This window comes from Labeo rohita, chromosome 5 (genome assembly GCF_022985175.1).
Source record: "Labeo rohita strain BAU-BD-2019 chromosome 5, IGBB_LRoh.1.0, whole genome shotgun sequence".
Taxonomy (NCBI): Eukaryota; Metazoa; Chordata; class Actinopteri; order Cypriniformes; family Cyprinidae; genus Labeo; species Labeo rohita.
This window is the reverse complement of record NC_066873.1, coordinates 20323691-20351324: the sequence shown is the minus strand read 5'-3', so window position 1 is coordinate 20351324 and position 27634 is coordinate 20323691. Positions and strand designations below refer to the sequence as shown.

The window sequence follows — 27634 nt, the reverse complement described above, 5'->3', positions numbered from 1 at the left end:
AATCCTGCTGATTTAGTTGTTTATAGCTACACTTTGAAGCTAGGGTTTGTTTCATTTCTGACTGATTACCAGCTGGATGTAAATGTGGTCATACTTTTTACTGAAATCAGCTTTATCGATAATTAAGATTTATATCATTCTTAATCACCCACTCCCATCGACACCCCTATCTGCTAGGACATTATTGGTCTGCCATCCAAGTCCTAACCAGACTCAACACTGCTTAGCAGAGTAGCAGACTTGACCTTTCCAAGAATGAGGAAGGAGTCATTTGAATGATCATTTTCATTTGTCAGTATTAGACTATTATTGTGAAGAAAAGCATTAGGCCAATAAAACATAACATACATAAAAAAGTTGAATTTACGGGCAGACTGTCAGTCAATGTAAACATCTGTGTAGATTTCTCTTTATGCAGGTGAGATTGCACCAGTAGGTGGCGTGGTGACAAGCAAGAGAGCCAATTTTCAAGACATTTGTTAAAAAACAATACATTCAGGCACAATGTATTGTAAAGGTCTGAAATGGTTAGTAACAAGATGTTTTATAAGGCAGAAAAGAAAAGGATTAGCAGGATGAGATGAATTTTTACCTATAAATCCTTTGTAGGAAACAAACCTTCTATCGTTTTCAGCTGTGAAGCAGCTCTTTATTGTGCGCTCAGCTTATGAACAACTCTGTGCTATAGGTAAAAACAATTTATATCCATTTGATGTATAGTATAAAAAAAGAGTATCAAAATTTGGGCACTCAATTTTGATGGGGTACTGTGCCCAGTGTCAACTACTCTTTCACAAAGTCATGAAACACTGCTTGTGCAGACAGCTGAATCACCGTGTGGTGATTGAAACCACAGAGTACAGTACACAGACCAACACTTCTTTTAAAAATACGGCTTAATGGAGGTCAGTGGTTAGTGGCTCTCACTCACCGCTTACTTTACATTGCATGTTCTAATTTGAAGTCTGATAAAAAAAAGTGATTTATTGAAATTTGGAAGTGCTGACATGCACAAATGACATCAATATGGGACAAAATTCATGTAAAATATTTTTTTTTCAGGCATATCAATAGAGTATATAGAGAATTTATATACACTGCTGTTCAAAAGTTTAGGATCAGTAAGATTTTTAATGTTTATCTTTAAAAAGTCTCTTATATGCTCACTAAGACTGCATTTATTTGATCAAAAATACAGAAAAAACAATAATATTGTGAAATATTATTAAAATTGTAAATAAATGTTTGTATATAATATAATTTTATAGTATAATAACAAAATATTATTTTGTCCTGTGATGCTAAGCTGAATTTTGATCATTCATTTCTCCAGCCATTTCTCCAGTCTTCTGTGTCACAATGATCCTTCATAAATCATTCTAATATGCTGATTTATTAACAATCTTGGAAACAGTTGTGCAGCTTAATATTTTTTGAAACATGTAATACATTTTTCAGGATTCTTTGATAATTAAAAAGTAAAACAACAACAACAAAAAAAAAAAAACACATTTATTCAAAACAGAAATCAGTTAGTATCACAGTTTCCAAAAAAATATTAAGCAGCACAGCTGTTTCCTAAATTGATAATATATCAACATATTAGAGTGATTTCTGAAGGATCATGGGATATTGAAGAATGGAGTAATGATGCTGAAAATCCAGCATGCCATCACAGGAATAAATTACAATTTATAATATATTAACATACAAAAGAACTAATTTAAATTGCGTTTTTTTCTGTATTTTTGATCAGCCTCAATGAACTTAAGAAACCTTTTTTTATTGATCCTGAACTTCTAAACGGCAGGTATGTGTGTTTGTGTACAGATACAGAAACCCTGACTTCTTTCAGAGTAGTTTTTGCATTATGATATTCTGAGAGAAAAATACATATGATACTCTTTTCATAACAAACATCAGTCCCATGAGCATCTAAAACATGAGGTCTGGGATGGGAAAACTCAAAAAGCTTTTTTTAAACAGTGTCTCAGTTATAAGCCGCTATTTCTGACTGATCTGGCTGGTATAAAGACATTTGCCAATGAAAACTAATGTAGATTACCACTGCACTGGATAAATTAATCAACTGAAAATGACATACAAGCTTCATTTCTGTCCCACATAATGAATTAAAACAAAATCTAGGCAGCTATTTCAATTGTGATTAGAAGAAGCTGTTAAAAAGCCTTAAACTTCTTAAATGTGGGAACCTCTGCTCTGACTATTGTTAATTGCCTCATCGTTAATGACGTCAGAGCAGAAGTTCCCACATTTAAGATATTTAAGTTTTTTTTTTTTTTAGCCTGATCACAGTTGGAAATTGCTGTCTACATTTTGTTTAAATTCATTATGTAGGACAGAAATGTAGCTTGTATGTCATTTTTAATAGATTGATTTATCCAGTGCAGTGGTAATTTACATTAGTTTGCACTGGCAAAAGTTTTTATACCATCCAGATCAGTCAACAACAGCTGGTTATAACTGAGACACTGTTTACAATAGTAGCAGTCTTTAAAGCTTTATTGAGCTTCCCATCCCAAACCTTCTGTTTTAGATGTCCATGGGACTGTTGCTTATTGTAAATGGAGTATCATATGTGACCCTGGGCCACAAAACCATTAGGGTCATAAGGGTCAATTTTTCTTAAAATTGAGATTTATATTTAATCTGAAAGCTGAATAAATAAGCTTTCCACTGATGTATGATTTGTTAGGATAGGACAATATTTGTGAAATCTGTAAAAACTGGAATCTGAGGGTGAATTAAAAAAATCTAAATTCTAAAAAAAAATGCCTTTAAAGTTGTCCAAATTAAGTTCTTCACAATGCATAATACTAATCAAAAATTAAGTTTTGATATATTTACAGTAGGAAATGTACAAAATATCTTCATGGAACAAGAAGACGAAATTTATAGATTAAAAATAAGGTTTATTTGACATCTTTGTGGACAATGAAATACAATCAAACAGCAAATTATAAAAAGCCTGTACATATGACACACTGATCAGTGATCTTATGAAAATACATTTGTGAAAACAACCCAGGAAATAGTTTTAGTTTTAAAGTTTTTACCCCTTAAATTGAACTCCAACATTTTACACAGAATATTAATACAGGTCTATGAAGTCATTTGAAGGATGTTGGTGATGATGATGATGATGATGATGTCATGGTGTTCTTCAGCGGCACAGAGACAGTTGGACTGTGTGGGACAGTCTGCTGAGTCCTGTGAAGATCAGAAATAGTTTACATTTAGTCTATTTTCCAATTTATTAATTCATTTTTTATAAATTGCTGTAAGTCTCTCTCTGCCACATAAATCTACATCTTTACATTGAAAATGTATGTGAAGCATGAGTAAATATATTTAAAGCAGACATTCTCACCTCTTTTCAAGAGTCTTTATGATGACATTTTGAGTGAATTTTGACTCTGGATTCATGCATTTGCGTCCTGCACCATTCTTCAGAGTGACACTGTGAATGAACAAAAGCAATGAGCTGAATCTTACTTGGGATAGTATAACAGTTGATGAATTGATTGAAAATTAAAATAAATGAATTTATACAAAAGAAGGCTATGCTTACATAATTTCATGTTTGTGACAAGATGAACTTGGAGGGAAGATTTCAACCTTCTCAATGTTCTTCATTAAAACCATGTTTGCACCTTTGTCTGCACACAAGCACCTGCCCTTTGAAGACCTGTCCTGTCCTGGAAGAGAAATGTTATATATTTCATTAGAGTCTATTAGCTGCAGAATATCACCATAAACAAATACACATTGTAAAGATATGCTGGATGGTCTTGATCTGTAATTCTCAAAGGTCAAACTCACCTTTTACCCCTACAGCGATCAGGCAGGCGAGAAGAACAAAAGCTGCAATAGTCTTCATTGTCTTGTTGTTCTGGTTGAGCTGAGCTTGTGTTGTGTCTGGGTCAGTGAGATTATGACTGAAGGACTTCAGGAGTTCATTTAAATACTGTAGGATCAGGGTTTCCCCTCAGTTCTACTTCTCATTTTAAGTTTCAATTCTCCAGCCTCCTCTTTTTTTTTTTTTATTGTGATTTCTCAGAAACACTGTCTTTGACCCACATGGAGAGAAGCCTTGTCTTAGGGCACCCTTAGTGTAACTTTCCATGAATAAGGAACAAAATTTCACTTAATTATACTGGGATATTGTGTAATTTCATGCACATTTTTTATTATGAATTTACAGACAGACTGTCAGTATTAGTGGGGATTGCTGGTGATTCTTTATAAAGAACAGGTAACATTGCACCAGGTGAGTCACTGAACCACTTTGCAATAGTTTTGTTCAAAAAACAATACATTCGGGTACAAAACAAGTGTTTTTACTGTTGCACAAACCTCGTTGAAATGCCACGGTGCTCTAGTAAAATATCAGACAATGGAGATGACTCCACACCAACCTAAGAATCATTTTCATTTATGTACACAAAGGTTCCAAAAGGGTTTTTTTTACAGCAATGCCATAAAAGAACCAGTTTTGGTTCCCCAAAGAACCTTTCAAAAAGAGTGGCAGGATAAGGTGAATTTTTACCTACAATCCTTTGTAAAAAAAATAAAAAAAATAATAAAAAACACTTTGTCAGCTATAAAGCAGCTCTTTATTGTGTGCAGCTTGTGAACGAGTCTGTACTACAGGTAAAGACAATTTATATCCATCCAGTAGTATATAAAAGAGTATCAAAAATGAGGACATGTTTTTGATGGGGTTACTATGCCCAGTACAGAAAGAAATGCTAGAAATGTTCCTGTCAACTACTCATTCATGAGTGCAACACTCCACAGAGACATGAGACATTTGAATCTGCTGTGGCTTAGTTTCAAACCATTTATCTTAGCCGATGAATAATAGTCAAAAGTAACTAACAATGTTGTATCTGTCACGGCGTCGTCGTGTGCGAGGAATGAGGAGTAGGAATGAGGAGATCCAAAACATAGGGTTTTATTAATATAATCCACAGGGAACAGGAACAGCAGGGAAAACAAATGCAAACACAACGTAAAAGACTTCAAGAACCGACAATCAGATGTAGAACACAACCAAACTTATATACACAGACTAATCAGGGGAGGACAGGTGAAAACAATCAAACAGTGACATCATAATTAGAAACGGAACAGGAAAAACCAAATAAGGGCTTACATGGGGGAAAACACACAAAACAGTCCACAGGGGTGTGACAGTATCTAAAGTGTATGTCACTCAATAATAATTCCTTTTTTATTGAGACATTGTATACTTTGTGCTGTTGTTGTTCTGTGGCCTTGTGCAAACAGCTGAATCACAGTGTGGTGAAGTGAACCACAAACTAGTACATTAACTAGACCAACACTTCTTTTTAAAAATAAAGTGTGATAGAGGTCAGTGGTTAGTGGCTCTCACTACCCTTTTACTTTACAATACATGTTTTAATTTAAACAGTGATTTATTAAAATTTGGAAATGCTGACATGCACAAATGACATCAATATAGGAAAAACTTTTATAAGCATATAGATTTCTTTGAAAAATATAAAAAAACTTACTGATCCTAAACTTCTGAACAACAGTCTATCTATCTATCTATCTATCTATCTATCTATAGATTAGATATAGATATAGATGACGATCTGTTTGCAGAGAATGAGTGACCTCCTCCTCTCTTCCTTTTTCAGGAGAGACTCATTTGTTTAAACTCTTTCTATTAATAATGATGAGGCAACTAACAATAGTCAGAGCAGAAGTTCCCACATTTAAAAGTTTAAGGCTGTTTAATGTTTTTTAACAGCTTCTTCTGATCACAGTTGGAATTAGTTGCCTAGATTTTGTTTAAATTCATTATGTGAATGTAAGGTGAACATGATTTCACCAAGTACAACATGTTCCTGATTCAACATCCTTGTTGATCCTGGAACAACATTTCAATCAACCAATCACAGCTGAGGGATAACTTTTCAGGAAATGTCAGTTTTAGGCTTACGATCAGAGTTAGATGCTTCTACACCCTTGTTAATCAGCTATCATTTCCCTCTGATTTTAGGAATAAATTATGGATAGGGTTAGATTTAGGAGTAGGGATTGGGTTAAGTCTATATTTTTGGACAGTAATGTTGATCCATGTCTTATTGGCAAAATCATGGTGACTAAAATGTAGATTGTATGTAATTTTTAGTAGATTGATTTATCCACTGCAGTGGCAATCTACATTAGTTTTCATTGGCAAAAGTCTTTCTACCAGCCAGATCTGCCAAAAATAGCTGCTTATAACTGAGACACTGTTTAAAGCTTTATTGAATTTTTCCATTACAGACCTATTGTAAATGGAGTATCATATGTATTTTCTCTCAGTATATCATAATGCAAAAACTAGTCTGAAGGAGGTCAAAATACAAATTCATAGATTGAAAAAAGCTTTATTTTACATCTTTGTGGACAATGAAAATACAACCATACAGCAAACTATAAAAAGACTGTACATATGACACATTATTCAGTGATCTTATGAAAACACATTTGTGAAACAACCCAGCAGTCATATAAATAATAATTTAATCAGCTTAGTTTCAAAGTCCCCCCTTAATTGAACAACTTATTCGGCAGAATATTAATACATTTGATGTCTTTGAAGTCATTTGAAGGATGTTGGTGATGATGATGATGTCATGGTGCTCTTCAGTGGCACAGAAACAGTTGTGGTGTGTGGGACAGTCTGCTGGGTCCTGTGAAGATCAGATACAGTTTACATTTAACTCATTTTCCCATTAATTCATACATTTTTTGCATTGAATATGTATGTGAAGTATGAGTAAATATACTCAAAGTAGACATTCTCACCTCTTTTCAAGAGCCTTTATGATGACATTTTTAGTGAATTTTGACTCTGGATTCATGCATTTGCGTCCTGCACCATTCTTCAGAGTGACACTGTGAAATAAACAAAAGCAATGAGCTGAGTCTTATTCGGGATAGTTGATGAATTAATTGAAGATAAAAATGAATGAATGTATACAAAAGTAGGCTATGCTTACACAATCTCATGTTTGTGACAAGATGGACTTGGAGGGAAGATTTCAACCTTCTCAATGTTCTTCAATAAAACCATGTTTACACCTTTGTCTACACACAAGCACCTGCCCTTTGAAGACCTGTCCTGTCCTGGAAGAGAAATATCATGTATTTCATTATAGTCTATTAGCTGCAGAACATCACCATAAACAAATACACAGTGTAAAGTTAAGCTGAATGCTCTTGATCTGCAATTCTCAGAGCTCAAACTCACCTTTTACCCCTACAGCGATCAGGCAGGCGAGAAGAGCAAAAGCTGCAATAGTCTTCATTGTCTTGTTGTTCTGGTTGAGCTGAGCTTGTGTTGTGTCTGGGTCAGTGACACTGTGACTGAAGGACTTCAGGAGTTCATTTAAATACTGTAGGATCAGAGTTTCCCCTCAGTTCTACTTCTCATTTTTGGTTTCAATACTCCAGCTTCCTCTTGTTTTTCTGTTTGTGATTGTGATTGCGATTTCTCGGAAACACCGTCCTTAAACCTTATGGAGAGAAGCCTTGTCTTAGGGCACCTTTGTGTAACTTTTCATGAATGAGGAATAAAATTGCGCTTAATTAGACTAGAATATTTGTGTGAATTATGATTTGGTGGGAGTAATATTGGACTAAAACATTTCCGATTTTTTTTAAAACATTGTCTGTTTTTAAACACATGACCAGTTGTTGTATACATTTTGTGTATAAATTAAGCTAACAATACACAGAAATATAGAAAATGCTCATTAAACCTATTTATTAACACAATCTTTTGCAATCATTTTAACGCTAATGACTGTTTGGAAGAGAAAATGTCTGTGCAGGTAAAACACGGATACACATCGACAGGCACCCAAGTAACCACCAACAATTTCTATGTATTCAGTCTGACTAAAACATGCTGATTTAGTAGTTTGTATCTACACTTTGTTTCATTTACCGATTGGATGTAAATGTGGTCCTACTTCAGCTAAATCAGCTTTCTTGATAATTAAGTTTTATGTCATTCTTAATCACCCACTCCCCTCAACCACCAACACTCTTTTTTGCTAGGACATTATTTGTTTTTTTTTTTTTTTTTTTTTGCAGATTTTTTTTCTTAATTTTCAGAGAGTCTCCCATCCAAGTCCTAACCAGACTTAACTCTTCTTAGCTGCTGGTCATCATTAAAGGAAATTTTCATTAATAAGCAACTATAGTTGCTTATTAACATACCTATTTATAACATATTGGCTATTTATTATTACTTATAAGGCACATACTCTACATGACTATATTTTATGTAATCCTACCCAATACCTAAAATTAACAACTACCTTACAAACTACTAATAACCAGCAAATTAGTTGTTTGTTGAGGCAAAAGTTATAGTTAATGGTTTGTTAATAGTGAGAATTGGACCTTAAAATAAAGTGTGACCATTTTTTTTAGCAAGCTGCTAAAATTTACAAACATTTACCTTTACCTATTAAATGCAAGTTCTGTTATAGTCATTTTTGGACTGTGAAATTAAAAAATGAATAATGACCCGTCTCTATCACCACAAAGTGCGGTTGGGATCTTCTGGGTTTATTTGTGAAGGCGTTAGGAAACCACAAACCAGGAGGTGAATATTCTGTGGAAGATGGTCAGTTGCTTTCACTACCTCTTTTTTTTAAAGCTTTAAGTCTTAAAATATGTTGACATATATTGGCCATAAATTTTTTTTTTTTTTTTTTTTTTTTTTTTTGGTCCAGTCTAAATTATTTACAGTTATTTTCTAAGCACTCCTGAGGCATGTTTTTCAAATGAGATTTGCTTGGTAAGCCAGATAGGTTTGAGGATAAGCTGGCATAAACCAATCTAAAAAATAAATGTCTGGGTTTGCCATATATTTTTATGGCATGAGCAACACTTAATGTAAAGCAAGTAACATTTGTTTGCAGATTATTAAAAATGTCAGTGATAAAAATTTTCTAATGATGAAATTCAGTGATTATGAGAGTTCAAATGTTGAAATAGCAAACAGTTTAATACATAAACCACAAATCAGTTCATTAGACAAAACTTCTTATTTCACAGGAATATCATCAAGTGTTTTCACTACCCTTTTTCTTTATATAGACTCTCTTACCAGACTTTGTGTTGAAAGCAGCTAATGATAATTATGCTGATGAAAATAAAAGCAAAACTGAAACTGAAACTGTGAAAAACTTAAAACTGTAAACTTTTTGTAAAATCTGGAAATACCACTTCAACTGCTACATATTTCTGAAACACAGTATATATGCACTATATAATATATAATAATATATAATATACAAGTTTCTCTTTTATTATAGTCTTTTTTCCATTAAATGAGTAAATAAATAAAAAATAAATAATAAATAATGAAGCAGTGTCTATTAAACCATATATATATATATATATATATATATATATATATATATATATATATATATAGGTCAATTCATATTTTGTTTTGTTGTGGAGTTAGTTTTCCTCAAACTCAGTATGTTAACTCAGTATGTTAACATTTGTATTCCTTGCCTTCTTACTTTGGAAATTAAAGTATATAGTATTCCATTTTGATTTTATTGTATATTCTCCATTTATATCTTTTCTAGTCTGCTCTTTACTATTAGTGTTATATTTAATATTATATTATATTATATTATATTATATTATATTATATTATATTATATTATATTAATTTATATGTATGTCTGCACTATGTTTGTATTATATTATTACTTTTTATATGCTCTGGCAGTTTGTTTCACTTTTTTTCTCACTGGTTTGCATAAACAAAACTTGTCACTGTGTGCAAAAACAATTTGTTAAGTCAACTTAAAATAATTTGTAACCTGGCTGCCTTAAAATTTTAAGTTCAGTCAACTAAAAAAAAAATTATTCAGCTTGAAATGTTAAATTATACAAAGTGACAACTTGACAATCAACTTAAAATTTTAAGACAGCTGGGTTACTTACCCATCTGTTAAGTTTAGCAAACACAAATATCTAAGTTGTTACTTAGTACAACTTAACATTTCAAGTTGACTAAACTTATTTTAGTTGACTGAACTTAAAATTTTAAGGCAGCAGGGTAACAAATTATTTTATGCTGACTCAACAAATTGTGTTTTTTTTTTTTTTTTTTTTTTTTTTTACAGTGTGTGATAATTACACTAAATTGTCAAAACGCATTTACACTTGTAAAAATAATAATAATGACTCATTTCCATCATCACAAAGTGTGGCTGGGATCTTTTGGTTTTTCTGGTGTGCTTGTGGATGTTGAATTTATTTGTGTAGCTGTTAAGAAAAGGATGTGGGACAAAAGGTGTATTTTCTGGAAGATGGTCAGTTGGTTTCACTACCTCTTTTTATTTTTTAGAGCCAGTCTAAAAAATATTTGTAACATCTGATGGTAAAAAGATGCTGACATACATACTGAAAAAAACGTAAGATTTACTAAAAAACATTGTAGCACTTGAAAAAAGCATACTAAAAAAGCATGTGGTTTACTTACAAACAGTAAGTAAGCAGATAGACATCTTATTATCCTTTTAATATGTCCACTCAATATAATTCTTACCCAAATTAACACACAGACCTCAGTACTATATACACCATACACAATGACAGTAACAGTCAGTGTATAGTGATTGAGTATGTCATTTGTGTAAATCCAGATGTCACAAAACCGTAAATTACTAAACCTAACAACAAAAGCAACAATAAAACAGCGTTAATACAACTCGAAAGCAAATTGTTAATACAACTATTCATGCATCAGTGCATGATGGGACAAACGTTTTAGGCACTTGTAAAATCTTGCTGTAAAATGAGGATGCTGTCAGAAATAATGTCACAAATAGATTTTATTTATCAATTAACTTATATTAACTGAATTAAATCAACAATCAACCATCCTTTGCGTTTTAAAGTAGCTGCGTTTAAAGCGCATAGCTTTTCAGGGAGCTTTCTTGAGGCATATTGGAGACGTTGTCACAGTTCTTCAGCATTTAGTCTGTTTCAGTTTCTTCAGTTTCTTCATGTCATTCCAGACAGACATGATGATAGTGAGATCAGATCTCTGTGTGGAGCACTGGCTGTTGTCAGAAATCTCAATGGATCATTACAAATAATGGCAAAATGTTTGGAAATGTAAACTGATATTTCCTACTGACACACTACAGCAAAAGATAGAAATAACTTACTTTAAACCATTTTTTAGCTGGTGGAAAATACTAGTGGGCTAAGACTTTTGCACAGTACTGTATATTGGCCAAATTTATTGTTATAATAATAATATTAAGTATGTTTACCTCAGGAGTCTACATGTCTGAAAAACAAGGTCATCTTACCCTATTGGTCCAAGATAGTGTAGGGGAATTTACAGTTAAACCCAAGGACCAAGTATGATGAAGGAAGACCACAAGTCAGAAAAACAATTAATTGCAGACTGAATTACTTAAGGTTTTTTTTTTTCCATCAGCAGAAGTCAGCTTCAACACTCTCGATTGAGGCCACTCTGCCTACACTCCCAATACAACAGTAGTTATACTGTAACAAAGGTCACTAACTATGTCATTACTTATAGGTAAAATGGATTCTGATTGGCTAAATCATGGACAAACAAGCAAAATCTTAACAGATGTACATAAAGTTTAAAAGCATATCTCCCAAGGTTATTTAAGTGATCAGAGGTCACACACAACATGTTGCTCCCAAGACATATATCTGCCACCCATGCACCAGGGTGACGGAAAATATCCATATGCGTATTCCGTCTTGCACTCCCCCCTCTCACCATCAGGAACAGCACTGTTCCTATAACTTACATCTCCCCGGTACTGAAGTGGGACATTCACATTTACTCCATTGTAAAAAAAAGTCTGTCGTCAACTGAAAAAGTTCAATCTACCACAGGCACTGATGACACAGTTTTACTCAGCTGTTATTGAGTCAGTTCTGTGCTCTTCTATAAATGTCTGGTTTGGTGCAGCCAGCAAATCAGATATAAGAAGACTGCAACAGACTGTTAGGACAGCAGAAAGGATCATTGGTGTGCACCTGCCCAACCTTCAGGACTTGTACATCTCCATAATGAGGAAAGGGGCAGGAAACATCATCGAACACCCCTCTCACCCCGGACACAACCTGTTTGCACTTCTCCCCTCAGGCGGACGCTACAGATCTCTGAGCACTAGAACATCTAGGCATAAAAAAGGTTTTTTCCCCCATGCCATTTCCAGCTTAAACAGCTAAAACATGAATCATTACCTGTGTTCTGCAATTCATTTCTGTAATTTTTCTCCATATCTAATTATTGCCTCTTTCTCTAGTATTATTATGTAAATACATATGTGCATCTCTTTTATTTATACAGCTGTATATAGAGTAAATAATGCACAAATCTTTACATAAATCTTCTGTTCCAGATTCATACACATTATTATTTTATTAGTTTTTATTTAAATGTTTTTCTGTTCTTACGTCAGATATGTATGTATGCATGTATGTACCAGGAGCACCTTAAAAAAACACAACAAATTCCTTGTGTGTTTGCACACATTTGGCGAATAAAACTAATTCTGATTCTGATTTTCATACACATAGAGAATACGCAAATTCTTCAAATAATCAGAAACTTTCCCCAAACATCCAGATATGAAGTGCCTTTTCCCACCTAGAGGTTTCATGCAATATTCAACATTATTTTCTAATGTTTAAAGATGTAGAATAAAATAAATTACCTTTGTGATCTAAGCTGTTATAGTAAGACAGAAGGGTACATGTATGTTTTAAAGTCTTTTAAAACATTTTCAAAGAATTCAAATAATTTGAAACAATATTTCAAAGAATAATATTAAATAACAACTTAACAAACCACTCGAAAGGATATATATTGAAGCAGCAATGGATTCGAGAATCCACCCCTTTGATAGCCTTCTTTGATTTTCAAATTTTCAGTGCTTTAAAAACTAAATTAGAGCATGTTTCCATCTCTTGAAGGTGCATCCTTGTCCTTTTTGCTAAAATATGCTGAATATTCTTACCCTATATTGGCATGTACAGTGGATAATTCAGTTTTTGCACTAAGAACTGACAGAGACCATTAATTTATGGAAGAAAAAAACTTTTATTTGATAACATAGTGGACACAGATGGACAATATAATAATAAATTTGCAACAACAGTGTTTATTCATTTTACAAATGCAGGTAAAAAGAATATACAGAAAATGAAAAAAAGAATTAAATATTTTATACTACTACTACACAGTCAGCTGCATAAGTTAACAAGCAGAAAATATTTACACTACTCAACATTTTAAACTAGTCGGACATATGCAATGTATGCAAACTGTAAACTAGAGGTCACACAGTGTCTGATTTCATTGGTATCAGGATGTTCTTCAGTGGCATTATAACACAGCAGATAATCTGGATTCATGCTGAGTATCTACTGCTGGGCCCTGTAAAGATCAGAAATTGTTCATTATATATTAATATTTAAATGATTTCTTAATATAATTTATTTCAGTAGGTCAAAGAAACAAAAACAATGTTACACTCATATCTTTTCAAGAGCCCTCTTGATAAAATTCTGGGTGAATTTAGACTCTGGATTCAAGCATTTCCGCTCTGTGCTCTTCAGAGTGACACTGGAAATAAAAAAGGAAAGATGAGCTGAAGGTGTTTAAGACAGCAACATGACATTAATGCGTAAATATCTTGTTGTCCTTACATAATCTCCTGTTTTCCACAAGACGGACTCGGAGGGATGATTTCAAACTTCTCAATGTTCTTCGGTAAAACCACATCGACTCCTTTGTCAGCACAGAGGCACCTGCCTTTGTGAAACTTGTTCTGCCCTGGAAGAAAGATGAAAATGTTTTAGCTGCAGAACAGCATGATAACAAACTACTAGTTATAAGAGATTATATAAGATATAATAAATATTAAATTATAGGTCTTAATAGGCAGCACTCACCCTCTACTTCCATTGCAAGTATGCAGGCAAGAAAAACAAAAACTGCAGCAGTCTTCATTGTTTTTAGGGTTTTGGTGATTGTCAATTTGACGATTAAGACACTGCAGCTTCAGTGTTTATATAGCCGTTGGACAGTGGTACAGTGGTACAGTGCAGGGTGCAGTTCCTGGTTTCAATTTCACAAGTACAGCAGTTTTGATTTCCCATTTCTTTGAAATGCTTTGATTCAAGGCTTTCTCTTGTGCTTTGTTGTGTAAACATTATTCTGGCCAGTGACGATGAAATATAATTGCTTTTTTGATCTTTGCAGCCCAAGATAAATGTGGCAACCAAATGTAACACCTGTCTGCACAATAACTACACTCTTTAAATGTTTAAATTGCAATATTTTGGATTGTGAAATGACCAGTGTTATGGTGATGATGAAAATCAGTGACATCACGTCAAACTTGAACCAACTTCTGTTTTCAGAGAAACAGAATCAGTCATCATCAGTTTTCACTACCTCTGTGTACAAAATAGAATTTTAATAAGAAGCTCACGCTTATGCAAACTCATACAGACACTGATGTCCTGAACAAATGGTTTACTTGGATCTTTTTTGTTGCATTTCTAATGCACAAGCAAAAGACCAGCACACAAATAAAGATTAAAGATGTTTTGTGAACAAGTAGGTGAAGTGTACATATACATCTAGTACACTAGTGCTGATTGTTAAATGTTCTATTTCTATCACATCATCTACAGGCTGTGTTTAGTATGATTAATATATATGAACCCAGTCTGTTTTATATGCTTATAAGCTACAAATGCATTGTCTTGATTTTTTGTTCATGTGTTTTGCCAAAACATAAGAGCTACATTTTCTCATGAGATTGCATTTTATACAATAGACATCCTAGTCAAACATCTTTGACCCTGACGAGCTGTGAATTGAAGACACTGTGGGATGTTAAAAGAAGTTTTGAAAGAGTCTCCTGTAGGTCCTAAATTTAGATTTTTTTCAGTTTCTGTGACCGGTGAATGTGCTCCCACAGACTCAAGTGAAAACTTATTTACAGTTCTGTTTTTGTGCCCTACTCATGGCATTTGTTTGATAGCTCATGTGTTCACCCTTTCTCTGTGGTCTTGAGGTATTTTCCCTTACATCGATATGGGGACTTTTTTAGCTGCCCTTGCTGTTTCGTGTTGTCTTAAAGGAGAAGTCCATGTCCAGAACAAAAATTTACAGATGATGTACTTACCCACTTGTCATCCAAGATGTTCATGTCTTTCTTTCTTCAGTCGTAAAGAAATTATGTTTTTTAAGGAAAACATTTCAGCATTTTTCTGCATATAATGGACTGCTACAGTGCCCTGATTTTGAACTTCCAAAATACAGTTTAAATGCAGCTTCAAGCGATCCCAAATGTGGTTGTAAATGATCCCAGCCAAGGAAGAAGGGTCTTATCTAGCAAAACGATCAGTTATTTTCATAAAAATAATACAATTTATATACTTTTTAATCTCAAACGCTCGTCTTGTCTTGCTCTGCCTGAATTATGTGTATTGTATTTCAAAATCATCCTACATCGCTGCAGAAGTACAGACCCAGTCTTTGCAAAGTGAATATTCAAAGAAGATTATCATGCACAGTTATTATGTAAACTACTTGTATAGTCTGTCTTAGGTTATGTGTATGTATAGTCAGTTATTTATAGTATATGTATAGTTACATGTATAGGTTTAAAAAATTGTTTCTATGTCTAGTGTATTTATGTTCATATTTATGTTTATTTATGTAGCACCGTGGTCCTGCGAGACACGACATTTCGTTCCACTGTATGTCCACACATGTAGCGGAATGACAATAAAGCTTGACTTGACTTGACTTGTAGATCAAACACCCTTAACAAAAAAGGTAAAACAGCGATTTAGGGCAATTTTGAAGTTGAGGGAGAACAGAGATGGGAGTTTTTCAACATACCCTAACTGTCATGAACCAAAAAAAAACCTAGAGTTCAGGCAGAGCAAGACAAGATGAGCATTTGAGATTAAAAAGTATATAAATTGTATTATTTTTATGAAAATAACAAATCGTTTCACTAGATAATACACTCCTTCCTTGGCTGGGATCATTTAAAACCACATTTGGATTGTTTGAAGCCACCTTTTGAAGTTCGAACAACACCATAGAAGTCCACTATATGGAGAAAAATGCTGAAATGTTTCCCTCAAAAAACATAATTGAAGAAAGAAAGACGTGAACATCTTGGATGACAAGGGGCTGAGTACATTACATGTGAATCTTTGTTCTGGAAGTGAACTTCTCATTTAACTTTGGTTTTAGGATGGTGCTATATTAATATGGCGTTTTTGCTGTACTTATATTCTTTCTATTTCAAAATAATATATAAAATAGTATTTCAAAATGCTAAAAGATATGAGAAAAAAGTTCTTTCTTGATGTCCTGTTTGCTCTTAAAGTCCAAACACACTTGCACACACAGAAGCATGTATATTTAACATAACTAATATTTATTCAGGAACCAATAACAAAGACCAAAAGTTATGAAACCTTCACAAGACTTTATTACTTTCCTCTGACATTAAACAACAGACATAAACAGAATAACATACAACATTTTTCTTAAATAAAGTACTCATAAAATAATGTGTAAACATAATACATAAAATACTTTATTATAATATCAGAAAGACTCAATACAGCTTTTTAATGCCCACAGTGGACTCAAGTTTCACACTTGAAATCGCAGTTGAAACACTTCACGCATTTTGCTAAGCACTCCTAAACAGAAGAAACATAGATAAACATTACTCCATTATCCTTTTTTATTTTTAACATATGAAAAATATGAAGCTCAAGTCTTCATTATAATGTGTAATGTCATTGATAAGACTCACCTGGTCCTTTTTTCAATCTTCTCAGTTATATACTTGGTAAACTTTGACTCTGGGTTTAAGCATCTTCGTCCTTTACCATTCTTCAGAGTGACACTGTTCAGACACACAATCAGGTTATTTAAAGAGCATATAGATTGATAATGTCTTAAATTCAATTACAAATGATTATGTACTTACACAACTTCCACATGTCCACAGGATGGACTATTAGGGTGAATTTCAACTTTCTCAATCAGATTTGGGTTCACCATTTTGAGACCAGCACCAGCACACAAACATCTTTGGATTCCAATCCCGGGCTTCCCTGGAGGATGATAGAAACAAATGAAGGAAATGATCACTCTGAAAGAAAGAGAGTTTGTGAGATATTAAAAAGAGCAAAAACAATCTTACCTTCAATAGCAACAATGGCCAAACTGACAAAAACTAGCACTGCAATGGTCTTCATTGTTCAGTCTCTTGAAGGTCTTTACCTTATGCCACTCAGCTGACCAAATGTGAGTTAATTAGCTGGCTGACTTCATTTTTATACGTATCTGAGACATTCTGGGATTTCCCTGTTTGATGCTCTACTGACGGATAAGATCTAGCTGAGTTCCAGTTACTCTTTCTATATTTTACTCCGTTTCTGAGAAATAAACAGCAGTGTGCTGACAGTTTCATCATTTTGTTTAGGTTTTAGGTGCTGTGTCATCAGGTTTATGTCACACAGTACTGTATTAAGTCATATCGGATATAAAATGTAAAATAATATAAAATAATAATATATAATAAATAAAATAAGAGATATAATAATTGTATTATTATTTGTTTTGTACTGTATCTATCTATCTGTCTATCTATCTATCTATCTATCTATCTATCTATCTATCTATCTATCTATCTATCTATCTATCTATCTATCTATCTGTCTGTCTGTCTGTCTGTCTATATTAATTTATATCACTTGTTTATTGTTTTGTTCATTATTTGCCTCATATAAATTACCATCCGTTCATTGAGTGCTTGATCTGTTGTGGTTTATGTTTAGCGCTCACTGTTATGAGTGTTTACATTCTATGAATAGCCTATCCTGTTTGAATTATCATTTTGTTTTGTTTATTTAAGTAATAGTGCTGCAGTTCTGGTCCGCTTTTTTCTTTGCCCGCCCTAGGTCTGACAGAATGTCTGACCAAGACATGAATAATACACAGATGTAGCAGACATTAGACTTCTGCTCATACACAGATGATTGCTCCCTTGAGGAATGGACCAGGGCGTTTTCACCCCCAACATACCCCTTTAACTTACAGGAATTGCTTTCAGTTGTTTGCCTTATGCGTCAGATCACAAGGTAATTTTTTCCATATGTAAAAGTAACATTTTATTAAATGAATAAATACACAAACAATAAAATAACATATCATTTTTTTCCTCTTGTGTTTGTGGGCGTTCCGCCAATTAACAATATAATAGCCTTAATGGGAAGACTAATTAAAAAAGTAGGAAGTAGCTAAACAACTTACACACTCAGATATAACTACTTTGTTACGTCAACATAAGACTTAAAATGGCATGAAGACATGATCTGTGGGAGTTTTTAATGAGTAATCAGCTTGACGAAATTTGCACACTGTAAAGTGAGGCAATTCCAACTTTGCAAGGACAGTCTGGCACTTCTGACTGACAGCCTGTAAGTACGGTTTCATATTTAAAGAATTTCCTACTGGCTATTTAAACGTGAGTTTTGAGCAGTGTGGAGTAGTGCTTGTTTGTTGTTTCTAAGATCACAAATGCAGACATGGTTTTGTGTTTACACAGCGCGATGCAACACCACATGTAAAAAAACAGTACTTTATAGATCAGTAATCATGTACTCACTGGATGCAACAAATGCTTCATTTATAATGGGTTTTATTGTTTGTGTCTCATCGTGCCGGTGTTGTGCCCATTTTCGACCGCTGCCAAATTATTACCCCCTCTCGTTGAAATCGCTACCTGATTGCCTAATCCTAACCCCTCCCCCGCACCTAACCCTAAACCTACCAATACTAGGGGGTAGTAATCTGGCGGGGTTCAGAATTTGGCACAACAAAAAGCAGGCTAATCAGAGCACACTGCACTTTTCAGAAGGATGAGCTTTGTAAAAATCAATGCGTTTCAGAAAGGCAGGGCAGAGAGGAACAACAATGTACAGTATGTATAAAATAATGTGTTTTTTGAACCTCTAATCACGTATACACAATGCATTACACCAAATACACAAAATAATGTTCTTTTTAGCAACATCATATGACCCCTTTAAAGTAAATCTCCATGTCTGTGACCAGTATTTAGGCCCACAGATTTTTGATGACTGATGACCTAAAAATTCAAAAAGAGTTAAAAGTTAACTATTAAAAAAAATAGCTGAACATAAGTTCACAAAAACAATATTATGTTACTGCCTTTTAATAAATGTAAAATGCTTAAACTGAGATTCATGATGAGATTCACACATGGCTTTAATAAAAAAAAATATTGACTACACTGTTAGTGTAAAAATATATAATAGATTTTTTTTTCTGATAGTGTAAGTAGTGTTTATTTAACCAAGAAAATGTGACTGGAACATGAATTTACATTTAATTAAAAAAAGAAAGAAAGAAAGAAAGAAAGAAAGAAAGAAAGAAAGAAAGAAAGAAAGAAAGAAAGAAAAAAAGAAAAGAAAAGAAAAGAAAAGAAAAGAAAAGAAAAGAAAATGGAAGGAAAAAAAAACTTTGTCTTCTCATTTCAGAACACCACTGCACACCACTGTTCTACCCTCCCACAAAATCACAGGTATGTATTAAAGGTGTAAATATTTATTTACAGGGATTTATTAATACTTCAATATGTAATGTTATCATGGTGATATTCCGCACAACCTGATTTTGCTGAGTTAGATGTGTTCCTGGGTCAAGATATTTTGTTGACCCTGGAACCAAAAATTTTATCTTAAACCTATGCAGACCAAGAGCCTATCCAGTTCCTCACCAAAGCCATTAATACTACGGATCTAAAACCTGAACCCACCACGGACAGAGAGCCGGAGCCACTGTCTGTCCTGGAGCCTTCTGCCAGGTGTGTGAGCAAGTCCCCATGTCAGTACAAATCAGCATTCTAGAGCTGAGGAGTGTTCTACCAGCCATCCCATGTCTAGACTAACGCTGGTCCCATCCGACCTTCTGTTTCCTGCATCGCCTGCTAATTGCCCAGGGCCACGTGCCATCCTGAAGGAGCTTAATTACCTGTGCAACCTGATTGGGTTGCAACATCTGATATAAACATGTGCCGTTGGTTTTGTTTCAACTGTTTTTTTCCCGTCTAAAATTACATACTGTGTTACACATCTACAGTGGCCTTTTGTGCTTTCATTTTCTGAAAACTGTGGTCTTTTCTTATAAATGCACACATTGTGTTTGTGTGTGAACAGCAGATTTTCCAAGGTCTTTTCTGCAGAAGCAGAATCTTCTGTCAGAAAATTTCAGCTTTTGAATGTCCTACTCAACAAAGGATTCAATTCATATGCAGTTTCTTCATTTTTCGTGACAAAGTGTAATTTATTACAGAGTATGAGCATGACAAAAACTGCTTTGTTGTAATGAATTCTTCAGTTAATTATGATCTGCATCAGTAGGTAGCAATAGACTAGACTGCAAAATGAGAGGACTTGTTATTTGGAGATTGAATAGTCAAGGTCTGTTGTGATTCATCCTTATGTAATAAAACTATGCTGTTAATCAATTAAAAAATAACTAATTAATCACACATTTTATTTTTAATATTTGTTACATTTGTTTTTATTTTTTTATGACTGAAGGTGAGTATCACTGATACCAATATTCCTGATGTCTCTAGGAAATAGTTCCCCCCCTCCTAAATATTTAACCATTGACTATAGCCATTCAACTTTACATTATAATTGAGAGATTATTTATTAGACTTAAAAAAATAACAACTTCTAGTTTAAGTAAGGAATAATGTACATCCAGCCAGTTGTTATCGCATAACAAAGCCTGACAGGCTTATCAGCAGCCCAACGCGGAATCAAGTATTCCACAGAGCTGTGTAATAAGTGAACTTAAAACAATCATCACATAAATCCATTATTTACCTGTGCCCTTCAGCAAGTAGGAAATGTACAGAAATTGAATAAAGTTATCAAACAAAAAATACTAAATGAAATATAGATCAATTCTTAAATTAATCTTCGATTAACAGACATCACAGCAGCTGGGTTATTAGCTTATTTGGCTGCTATTACTTTAAGAGCTGCCACTGTTGAATGTGACGCGGATCTGACACGCAAATTCGTAGTTTCATTTGTGCTTTAATATGAAATGATACAGGCAGTTCACTGTTGTTCTACTGAAGCTCCCTCCTCACCTGTACATTTCCTGCATTCGTTTGCCTGGAGCTGAAGTGAATTTGGAGTGTGTGTCTGAAAAGTCTCCTATTTGATGTGGTCGTAAACGACTAAATAAACACACAGAAGCAGCAGTTAGCTAGCTCTGCTCCTGCGCTAACTGCATTAAATATTTTTAACGCCGTTAAACTGGAAAAATTAATGACCTGCGTTAACACGCTAATTTTGACAGCACTAAATCAAACACATTTACTGCTTCACACTAATTTTTTTAAGTAAACAAAACACCAAAATAGCATGTTTTTTTTTATTTCATGGTTACATCACACACAGATTTGGATTAAATCTGGATTAGAAAGATTTGTAAAAAAAGCAATTAATAAAAGTTAAACAGTGAATGAAGTAGTAATTAGGCACTGTAAAAAAAAATTGTTAAGTCAACTTAAAATAATTTGTTACCCAGCTGCCGTAAAATTGTAAATTCAGTCAACTAAAAAAACGTTTATTCAACTTGAAATGTTAAGTTATACTAAGTGACAACTTAGATATTTGAGTTGATTCAACTTAAATTTTGAAGGCAGCTGGGTTACTTACCCATCTGTTAAGTTTAACAAACACAAATATCTAATTTGTTACTTAGTACAACTTAACATTTCAAGTTGACTGAACTTATTTGAGTTGACTGAAATTAAAATTTTAAGGCAGCAGGGTAACAAATTATTTTAAGTCTCAACTAATTGTGTTTTTTTGTTTGTTTGTTTGTTTGTTTGTTTTTTACAGTGTGGACTCAAGCTATTAAATACTTCATCAAGACAGTGTTTCAGCTCAAAAGTTTGTCAATGTACTCATCATTTCATTTGAACAGAATAAAACATTCACTGGCATCAGTTAAAACCAGATTAGTTGTAGTTTCATCAGAGAAGTGTTTGAAATCACAAAACAATAGATATAAAGAAAAGAATACATTTATTGCTAAATGGCTTTGAAATCTTGTGTATTACAACAGAATAATTTCAGTAACCATTCTTGTCGTCAAACTTCTTATTCTTTTTTTTTCTTCCTCTGTTCCTTTGCTTTTTGTTCCGCCTCCTAGAAATATTAGCACAGTGGCACAGAATTGAATTCTCACACAACATAATACATGAACATATACATTCAGTTAGTAGTGTCAAAAATGTATATCTCACCATTTGCCCTTCAGAACCCTTTGTCCTTGCCTCTCATCCGGATCCAAACACACCTTTGACTTCCTGTTAATCAACTTTCCCTTTCCTTTTCCAGTCAGAGTCAATCTAAGATCAGCAAGGGGGTGCATGGGATGAAACAAATGCAATTGTTTCATTGCAATTATTTAACTATATCAATTATATTGAATCTCTAGAAGAAATAAAGATGTATGCATACTTACATAATCTCTGTCTTCGAGCAAGAGGGACTTGGTGGGAACAAATCAACTTGACGAATCCATCCGAGCTTCACTGCTTTCAGCAATGTGCCTCTGCACAAACAGCGTTGTGATGACCCCCCTGCTTGTCCTATTTCAACACAATTATGATACGTTTAATTTATGCAACAGATCCAGAGCAGGAAAGCTATTGTTCCAAGCCCGGAAATCACTGATTGGATTGACAGAAAAATAAACCCCAGGCCAAAACACACAAACACACACATATTAAGATATATTTGTTATGATGCATATTCTTTATGTACTTTAGAATAACATTCTTTCATCAATAACATCAACAAACATGATATTTTGTGACTCTCTGGAATACTTCATTCTGATTGGGCAATCATGCATTCTGTGGTCAAATATTTCTGTTGTTGGTATTACAACAGATAAACTGATACGCTATTTTTCAATACAGACAGTATTATCCATTACAGTCTATTTAAGGTTTAGAAATGTCATACTTTGATTCATATATTTGTATACTTTCATTAATGAAACATGAACAGCTGATCTTTTAAGTTTTAATATTTTCTTAGTTTGGTAATGGTGTGTCAGATTGCCCTCAAACACAAGTTTTGTTCAGAAACCTTCCTGGACAACAATTACCATTTTAAAAGGTTTTATAAAATAATCAATTTTCTCACGTGTTAACAATGTTAACTAAAAGGCTTTACTACTTGTACTGTATGTATATATATATATATATATATATATATATACATACATATACAGTATAATACAAGTATATATATATAGTACCAGTATATGCAAATGTAATGAAAGACATTAGATATCAGCTTACCTGCAGAGTGTGTGAGAGTCACTCCAAACACCAGAGCACACAACAGTATGAGAACAACCTGATTCATGATTCACCTCATAGGCAGCTCCAGAGAAATGTTTCCTCCCTATACGGTCTGTTCCTTATAAAGCACTTACTTTCATTTTCCAATCTTCCAATGAAATACTCCCAACAACACGTCTATTATCCTTGAGGATAAAGTTGCCTGGACAGAACAGAAATGACCACTTGTTTTGACATTTGAAAGTCTATAGAATCTGCATTTAAAAATCCCTAAAGAGTATGCAGAGAGAAAGAACACATTGTTAATTTTAGTATTAATATTTTTTCTTTTTCTTTTTTTTTTTTTTTGCAAGTCAGAATAAAGCTTTTTATCATTTAGTGTTGTATTAACAAGGTTTAGTACTATAGTCAAACATTAACATTCACCTACTTAGTTTGCTTGCCTTTTGGGGTGAGAGGGTAACTCAGAGTGTTCTTTTCACATACTTTACAGGAATACCATACAGGAATGTATCTAATTTGGATGTGGCATGTTATGGAAAGGAAGTGATCAGAAGGTTAAAAAGAAGGTTCTTCAGATTATAAAAAGTTAAGAAAGAGATGGTTCTTTAAAGAACCTTTAACTGAATAGTTTGTGGAACCAAAAATGGTTCTTCTATGGCATCACTGTGAAGAACCTTTTAAAGCACCTTTATTTTTAAAAATGATGACTGCCACAACTCATGATTATGAGTAAATATGTAGTCATAATCATGTTGCAAAATGTATGCTTTTACTTAATTTTCTATATTCACTGATTCTCTGAAACTTAATTGATACAATATAAAAAATGTGAGATTTGAGAAGGTTGATTTCCTACATCTTAAAAGGTCTCAGTCATAAGATGTGACACTGATTTCTTGGTGTTTTTGTGGTTTTCATTTCTGCTCCTTACTTCATGGTGAAGTAAGGGGGAGTTCAGCTCACTCCCTGTGCCAAGGTTATTGAGGGGAGTAGATAGCTAAAGAACTGAACTAAACTGCCACTGGCACTGGCAAGTGATGAAATGGGCAGAATTGCAAAATATATTATTGTATTATAGTATTCTTCAATTATGGTGCTGCAAATAATGAATGAGTGTAATTATTTGAAGAAGGCTTAGGGTTACAATCCACGCACAAAAATGTGTAACAATATTCTGTTTAACTAAACCAAAAAGGTAAATCTGATATATGTATGCCAACACAAACAGGCAGTGTCATTGTGTAAACTAAACAAACAAGCCAACAAACGTAACTGACAGGAATCAAAGACAATGGAACAAAGCATATGAGCAAAGTATCATAGAACAAAAACAAAAACAAAAAAAAACAAAAAAAAAACAAACTAGGAACTAGTCACACAGGGGAAAATGTTACAATTAAAGGAAAATGCAGCTGTATTGTAGATAATCACAAGACTTACTGTGCACACGATTGTGCAAAATCTTTTTTATCTTTTACAAGTCCTGTGGTAGGGTAGTGAGTGTGTACTGAAGAAATAACTGCAATATGGAATCTCCCTGACTGTTATGCAACTCTTCTTTAAGCAACGGCACCTGTGTTATCCAAAGATTACAGAAAAAAACAAAATCTAAGTGTTTTTTCTTTTTTGTAGATAAGGCAAGTGTCCAGAGTTTAGATTTAAAGGAGTAGTACACTTCCAGAACAAAAATTTACAGATAATGTACTCACCCCCTTGTCATCTAAGATGTTCTTGTCATTCTTTCTTCAGTCATAAAAACATTATGTTTTTTTAAGGAAAAAATTTCAGGATATTTCTCTCCATATAATGGACGTCTATGGTGCCTATGAGTTTAAACTTCCAAAATGCAGCTTCAAAGGGCTCTGAACAATCTCAGCCGAAGAATAAGGGTCTTATCTAGCGAAACGATTGGTAATTTTCTATAAAAAAAAAAAAAAAAAAAAAAAAATGTATATACTTTTTAACTTAAAATGCTTGTCTTGTCTAACTTTGCCATATGCATGCATACACTAAAAAATAAAAAACAATTTGTTGAGTCAGCTTAAAATAATTTGTTACTCTGCTGCCTTAAAATTTTAAGTTCAGTCAACTAAAATAAGTTTATTCAACTTGAAATGTTAAGTTGTACTAAGTAACAACTTAGATATTTGTGTTTGCTAAACTTAACAGATGGGTAAGTAACCTAGCTGCCTTAAAATTTTAAGTAAATTTTTAAGTAAAGTTAACTCAAATATCCAAGTTGTCACTTAGTATAATTTAACATTTCAATCTGAATAAACTTTTTTTAAAAGTTGACTGAACTTAAAATTTTAAGGCAGCCAAGTTACAAATTACTTTAAGTTGACTCAACAAATTGTTTTTTACAGTGTACTCCGTGTATTCCGGGTCAATACAGTTAGGGTATGTTGAAAAACCCCCATTTCATTTTCTCCTCCAACTTCAAAATCTTCTTCCTTGTCTCGGATCGTTTAGAGCCCTTTGAAGCTGCATTTAAACAGCTTTTTGGAAATTCAAACGTGCGGGCATCATAGAAGTCCACTATATGGAGAACATTCCTGAAATGTTTTCCTCAAAATACATAATTTCTTTACGACTGAAGAAAGATGAAAGGGGGTGAGTACATTATATGTAAATTTCATGATATATTTAGATCTATGTAAATGTTTAAATCTATCTATTTTAGATCTGGGCAAGTTAAGAAAAGGCTTAACTTTTGTACCGGACATAAAACCAAAATGCTGCTGATGGCGCTCTCTAGTGGTGCATGTACATATCTGTAAAATACTTAGGACAGTTTATTTGATTTTACGGGGAATCAGCTTATAGTGTTCCTATCCCACCCATACATTCCCTATAACCTTTCTGCATGACTTCATCATTTGTTATTTTCAATTTCAAAACATTTCAAATGCCTTTTATGTAGGTCTATGGATTCAATTTGACCAAGATCCAGACCTTATACTATAAACTATAATCAACAAACAGTACAATAAACTATTTCACACAATTTCAAAATTGTTCCTCCCCATTTTGTCAAACAATTATGTGAAATATTATTTAATTCTATCCATTTAGGAGTTATAAAATGCTAGGAAATTAGCCAAAGAAACAAGGAAACAACCACTATATTGCAAAAATGTCACATAATCATCACATAATCTAAGATGTGATAGAAATAACACTGTATTGGTAAGCTTCATAGGTTTTAGCTTTAAAAAAAAAAGGACAAAAATGACAGAATTCTCTCTTGGTGCATACACGTCCACTTTGATAGCACACGTGCGTCACAGAGACGTCTATTTGACGTCTGCATTTACATCTGCAAGACGCATTTATTAGAGTGTTTGCTCATCTGCAATACGTCTATAGGAAGTTTCCTATCAGATGTCAAATAGACATTTATTAGATGTCTTTAAGACGTTTATGATTTAGAATGTATGTAAAACTGACATCTTACAGACGTCTGTCACATCTGTACACGGCAGATGCTTTCCAGATCAGGCGATTTTTAACAAACTGTCTACCCTGGTGAAAAAACCAGCATGTGCTGGTTGGTATGTTTTGGGACTGGTTTAAGCTAAGGACCAGCATAAACCAGTCCCAAAACATACCTAACCAGCATCCCAGCATCAAAACATACCTAACAGCATACACTCTAAAAAAACGCTGGGTTAAAATAACCCAAATTGGGTTATTTTGGTAACCCAACGCTGGGTCAAATATGGACAAACCCAGCGTTGGGTTATTTTAACCCAACTTGTTGGGTTAAATCTTTGACCCAACACTTTGGGCTGTTTTATTTACCTAGACTATTGACAAAAAAAATACTACGTTGCTGGTTGAAAACAAACCTGAAATATTTAATAAAGAAAATAAACAATAATCAAAGAGAAGGTACACTGTAAAAAGCAACCTATAGAATCTACTCAATATAATGGGGTAAATTGAAGCCAACCCAACACAAAAACAACCCAACTAAATGACCCAACAGGCTTAACCCAGCAGTTGGGTTAAAAAAACAACCCAACATTTTTTAGAGTGTATGCTGTTTTTTTTTTACCAGGGTAAAC

At 33.5% G+C, this 27634-nt stretch overlaps 4 protein-coding genes across 5 annotated transcripts; all 4 read right to left on the bottom strand.

Moving 5' to 3' along the window:
- Nucleotides 1-2937: 2937 nt before the first annotated feature.
- LOC127165881 (C-X-C motif chemokine 11-6-like) lies at nucleotides 2938-3945 on the bottom strand. The gene is made up of 4 exons (XM_051110834.1): nucleotides 3844-3945; nucleotides 3593-3719; nucleotides 3392-3481; nucleotides 2938-3231 (listed from the first exon to the last, which is right to left on the bottom strand). Exons 1-4 carry the CDS (start codon nucleotides 3899-3901, stop codon nucleotides 3132-3134), a joined length of 375 nt encoding a protein of 124 aa, XP_050966791.1. The 5' UTR covers nucleotides 3902-3945; the 3' UTR covers nucleotides 2938-3131.
- A 2487-nt stretch (nucleotides 3946-6432) lies between these two features.
- On the bottom strand, nucleotides 6433-14128 carry LOC127165884 (C-X-C motif chemokine 11-6-like). Of its 2 annotated transcripts, none has more exons than XM_051110838.1 (4): nucleotides 14035-14128; nucleotides 13789-13915; nucleotides 6850-6939; nucleotides 6433-6734 (listed from the first exon to the last, which is right to left on the bottom strand). In XM_051110838.1, the coding sequence occupies exons 1-4, from the start codon at nucleotides 14090-14092 to the stop codon at nucleotides 6644-6646; spliced, it is 366 nt and encodes a 121-aa protein (XP_050966795.1). In that variant the 5' UTR covers nucleotides 14093-14128; the 3' UTR covers nucleotides 6433-6643. The 2 variants fall into 2 exon arrangements, with proteins under 2 accessions (XP_050966795.1, XP_050966794.1); XM_051110837.1 differs by lacking the exons at nucleotides 13789-13915; nucleotides 14035-14128 and adding exons at nucleotides 7044-7170; nucleotides 7295-7397.
- A 2486-nt stretch (nucleotides 14129-16614) lies between these two features.
- On the bottom strand, nucleotides 16615-17426 carry cxcl11.1 (chemokine (C-X-C motif) ligand 11, duplicate 1). The gene is made up of 4 exons (XM_051110839.1): nucleotides 17331-17426; nucleotides 17115-17241; nucleotides 16938-17030; nucleotides 16615-16821 (listed from the first exon to the last, which is right to left on the bottom strand). The coding sequence occupies exons 1-4, from the start codon at nucleotides 17383-17385 to the stop codon at nucleotides 16812-16814; spliced, it is 285 nt and encodes a 94-aa protein (XP_050966796.1). The 5' UTR covers nucleotides 17386-17426; the 3' UTR covers nucleotides 16615-16811.
- Nucleotides 17427-21604: 4178 nt separating this feature from the next.
- On the bottom strand, nucleotides 21605-23707 carry cxcl20 (chemokine (C-X-C motif) ligand 20). Its single transcript, XM_051110833.1, has 4 exons — nucleotides 23559-23707; nucleotides 22712-22838; nucleotides 22491-22595; nucleotides 21605-22392 (listed from the first exon to the last, which is right to left on the bottom strand). Exons 1-4 carry the CDS (start codon nucleotides 23623-23625, stop codon nucleotides 22317-22319), a joined length of 375 nt encoding a protein of 124 aa, XP_050966790.1. The 5' UTR covers nucleotides 23626-23707; the 3' UTR covers nucleotides 21605-22316.
- Nucleotides 23708-27634: the final 3927 nt, after the last annotated feature.

Excerpts from the sequence above, each read along its gene's own strand:
- LOC127165884 (XM_051110838.1), bottom strand. The coding sequence starts at position 14,092 with ATGAAGACTGCTGCAGTTTTTGTTTTTCTTGCCTGCATACTTGCAATG. Across the intron at positions 13,916-14,034 it reads ACTTGCAATGGAAGTAGAGG|GGCAGAACAAGTTTCACAAA; the intron begins GTGAGTGCTGCC and ends TCTTTCTTCCAG. Across the intron at positions 6,735-6,849 it reads ATAAAGGCTCTTGAAAAGAG|GACCCAGCAGACTGTCCCAC; the intron begins GTGAGAATGTCT and ends TGATCTTCACAG.
- cxcl20 (XM_051110833.1), bottom strand. The coding sequence starts at position 23,625 with ATGAATCAGGTTGTTCTCATACTGTTGTGTGCTCTGGTGTTTGGAGTG. Across the intron at positions 22,839-23,558 it reads GACTCTCACACACTCTGCAG|GACAAGCAGGGGGGTCATCA; the intron begins GTAAGCTGATAT and ends GTGTTGAAATAG. Across the intron at positions 22,393-22,490 it reads AGGGTTCTGAAGGGCAAATG|GAGGCGGAACAAAAAGCAAA; the intron begins GTGAGATATACA and ends TAATATTTCTAG.
- LOC127165881 (XM_051110834.1), bottom strand. The coding sequence starts at position 3,901 with ATGAAGACTATTGCAGCTTTTGTTCTTCTCGCCTGCCTGATCGCTGTA. Across the intron at positions 3,720-3,843 it reads GATCGCTGTAGGGGTAAAAG|GACAGGACAGGTCTTCAAAG; the intron begins GTGAGTTTGACC and ends TTTCTCTTCCAG. Across the intron at positions 3,482-3,592 it reads TGTCACAAACATGAAATTAT|TGTCACTCTGAAGAATGGTG; the intron begins GTAAGCATAGCC and ends GTTCATTCACAG.
- cxcl11.1 (XM_051110839.1), bottom strand. The coding sequence starts at position 17,385 with ATGAAGACCATTGCAGTGCTAGTTTTTGTCAGTTTGGCCATTGTTGCT. Across the intron at positions 17,242-17,330 it reads GGCCATTGTTGCTATTGAAG|GGAAGCCCGGGATTGGAATC; the intron begins GTAAGATTGTTT and ends ATCATCCTCCAG. Across the intron at positions 17,031-17,114 it reads TGTGGACATGTGGAAGTTGT|TGTCACTCTGAAGAATGGTA; the intron begins GTAAGTACATAA and ends GTGTCTGAACAG.